Genomic DNA, 1,692 nt, shown 5'->3' with positions numbered 1-1,692 from the left:
GAGGTAGCCATGGGGAATGGCTTGGGGAAAACACCCTTCTAAGCCATGTGACACACCACAATTAAACTAGAAGAGATGAAGAACGGTGAGAGATCACTTTAGAATGACCCTTAGTGGTGTTGAGGAAGCTCTCTTTTTTCTCTAACCAGACCATTTAAACTCCTCTGTACCCTGTCCCTCCCACCATGGAATTGTCAGGAGTGGTGCTTTGTGATGTCTAAGCCATGGAGTTGTCAGGAGTGGTGCTTTGTGATGTCTTAGCCACCCCAGGGCTACCATTGGCAGAGGAATTTCTTGCTGGCCAATCAAAACTGAAGAATGGCATCTCATTGTCCAGAGGAGTATATATAGAGAGAAATCAGGAGGCCTAGGGTAGGCTACTGTTGCTCTAGGGTGTCAGAGATTAGGAAAAAATCAAGAGAAGCTCTAAGTTACTGTTGATCTAGCATGGCAGAGTCCAGCGAACAACAGGAAGGCACTATACGGTACCGTTGTACTGAGATAGAAAATGTCCCTCAAGAAATTAAGGCGGCTATAGGCTACTATTGCTCTAAGATGGCAGAGCGTACCCAGGAGCCAAAAACGAATGTAGGCGTCCGTTGCTATACTCTCCCAGAAGACACCGAAGAGGAAGGAGAAGGTAGTTCAGACATGCCTGGACCATCCACAACCACAGGCGAAGAAAATCCCAGCATGAAAGGGAGGAAGAGAACTACTTGTGAAGCTAAGGATGGTGGAAACGATGAGGTCAGTTATCCCTAATTATGTGACTCTTCCTTCCCATTGATACCTAACCCAAGATTCCTACCTTGTCCTTACCTGGCACAAAATCTTTCCTCAACCTGTACTCATCATCACAAAATCTCCCTTCCCACACATTCCCCATCCACTTCTCCAAATTAATGTCTATTTTGGCTCACTCTGTTTTTCTTCCAGTTGCTAAAAGTAGCAAAGAAAATAAGAACATTCATTCAGCAGAATTCACAGAGACGTAAAGCGGGCCAAAAGTCAGAAGTAATAATTTTCTGTGAGAGGAATAGTAAAAACCGGGATGAAAATAAAGCAAATGAGAATGAAGAGAGCCAGGAGGAATCCCCTACCTCAAGTTATGCTGAGGGCCCATCATCGCCCACCTCAAGTGATGCTGAGAGCCCCTTGGAAGACCAAGACTCGTCTCATCTCTAGGTTAACCTCTAGAAATGATCTCCTGTGCAGAGAAACGAAATAATGCACCAGGATTATTGGATGTTGATGATTAAAATTCAACCAAAAGATTCTGAAAAGCTCTGTGTGTCTCTGTGGTGTTTTCTAATAATGGGGAGGGAAGGAAAGAAGGGGAAGAGCATGTGTATGAGGAGGGAGGGAGTTGTGAACCTTCCAGGTTATGAGACAGGCTGGCAGCCACAGTTAGCCAGACATTGGGATTAAGAACTAGATGAGGAATGAGCACTGAAGACAAATTTCCTGCTTAATACTTTATCCCACAGTAAAAGAGGAAAAGGAATTGATGTTTCTGTGTGTGGGGGAGGGTGGCGGTGAGGGTATAGATAGAATTGTGATGTGTTGTGGGGTGGTAGTATGCAATAATGAGTTTGATTCCATTTTTGATGTTTGTCTGCCGCCAGATTTTAAGCTTCATCTCATTCCCTTCTGCCCCACATCCGGGCAAGCTGATAAAAACAGCTAGAGAGT

General features: G+C 44.7%; 1 protein-coding gene across 1 annotated transcript; it reads left to right on the top strand.

Moving 5' to 3' along the window:
* Nucleotides 1–279: 279 nt before the first annotated feature.
* On the top strand, nt 280–1,283 carry LOC108583755. The gene is made up of 2 exons (XM_017953969.3): nt 280–747; nt 937–1,283. The coding sequence occupies exons 1-2, from the start codon at nt 448–450 to the stop codon at nt 1,183–1,185; spliced, it is 549 nt and encodes a 182-aa protein (XP_017809458.2). The 5' UTR covers nt 280–447; the 3' UTR covers nt 1,186–1,283.
* Nucleotides 1,284–1,692: the final 409 nt, after the last annotated feature.

The sequence above is a fragment of the Papio anubis genome, chromosome X (assembly GCF_008728515.1).
Source record: "Papio anubis isolate 15944 chromosome X, Panubis1.0, whole genome shotgun sequence".
In the NCBI taxonomy this organism is placed as follows: Eukaryota; Metazoa; Chordata; class Mammalia; order Primates; family Cercopithecidae; genus Papio; species Papio anubis.
This window is presented reverse-complemented; position numbering and strand designations above follow the sequence as displayed.

Bases quoted from the DNA above. Each gene is read 5' to 3' on its own strand.
- LOC108583755 (XM_017953969.3), top strand. From the start codon at position 448: ATGGCAGAGTCCAGCGAACAACAGGAAGGCACTATACGGTACCGTTGT. The intron at 748-936 runs GTCAGTTATCCC...TTTTTCTTCCAG, and splicing joins AGGATGGTGGAAACGATGAG to TTGCTAAAAGTAGCAAAGAA.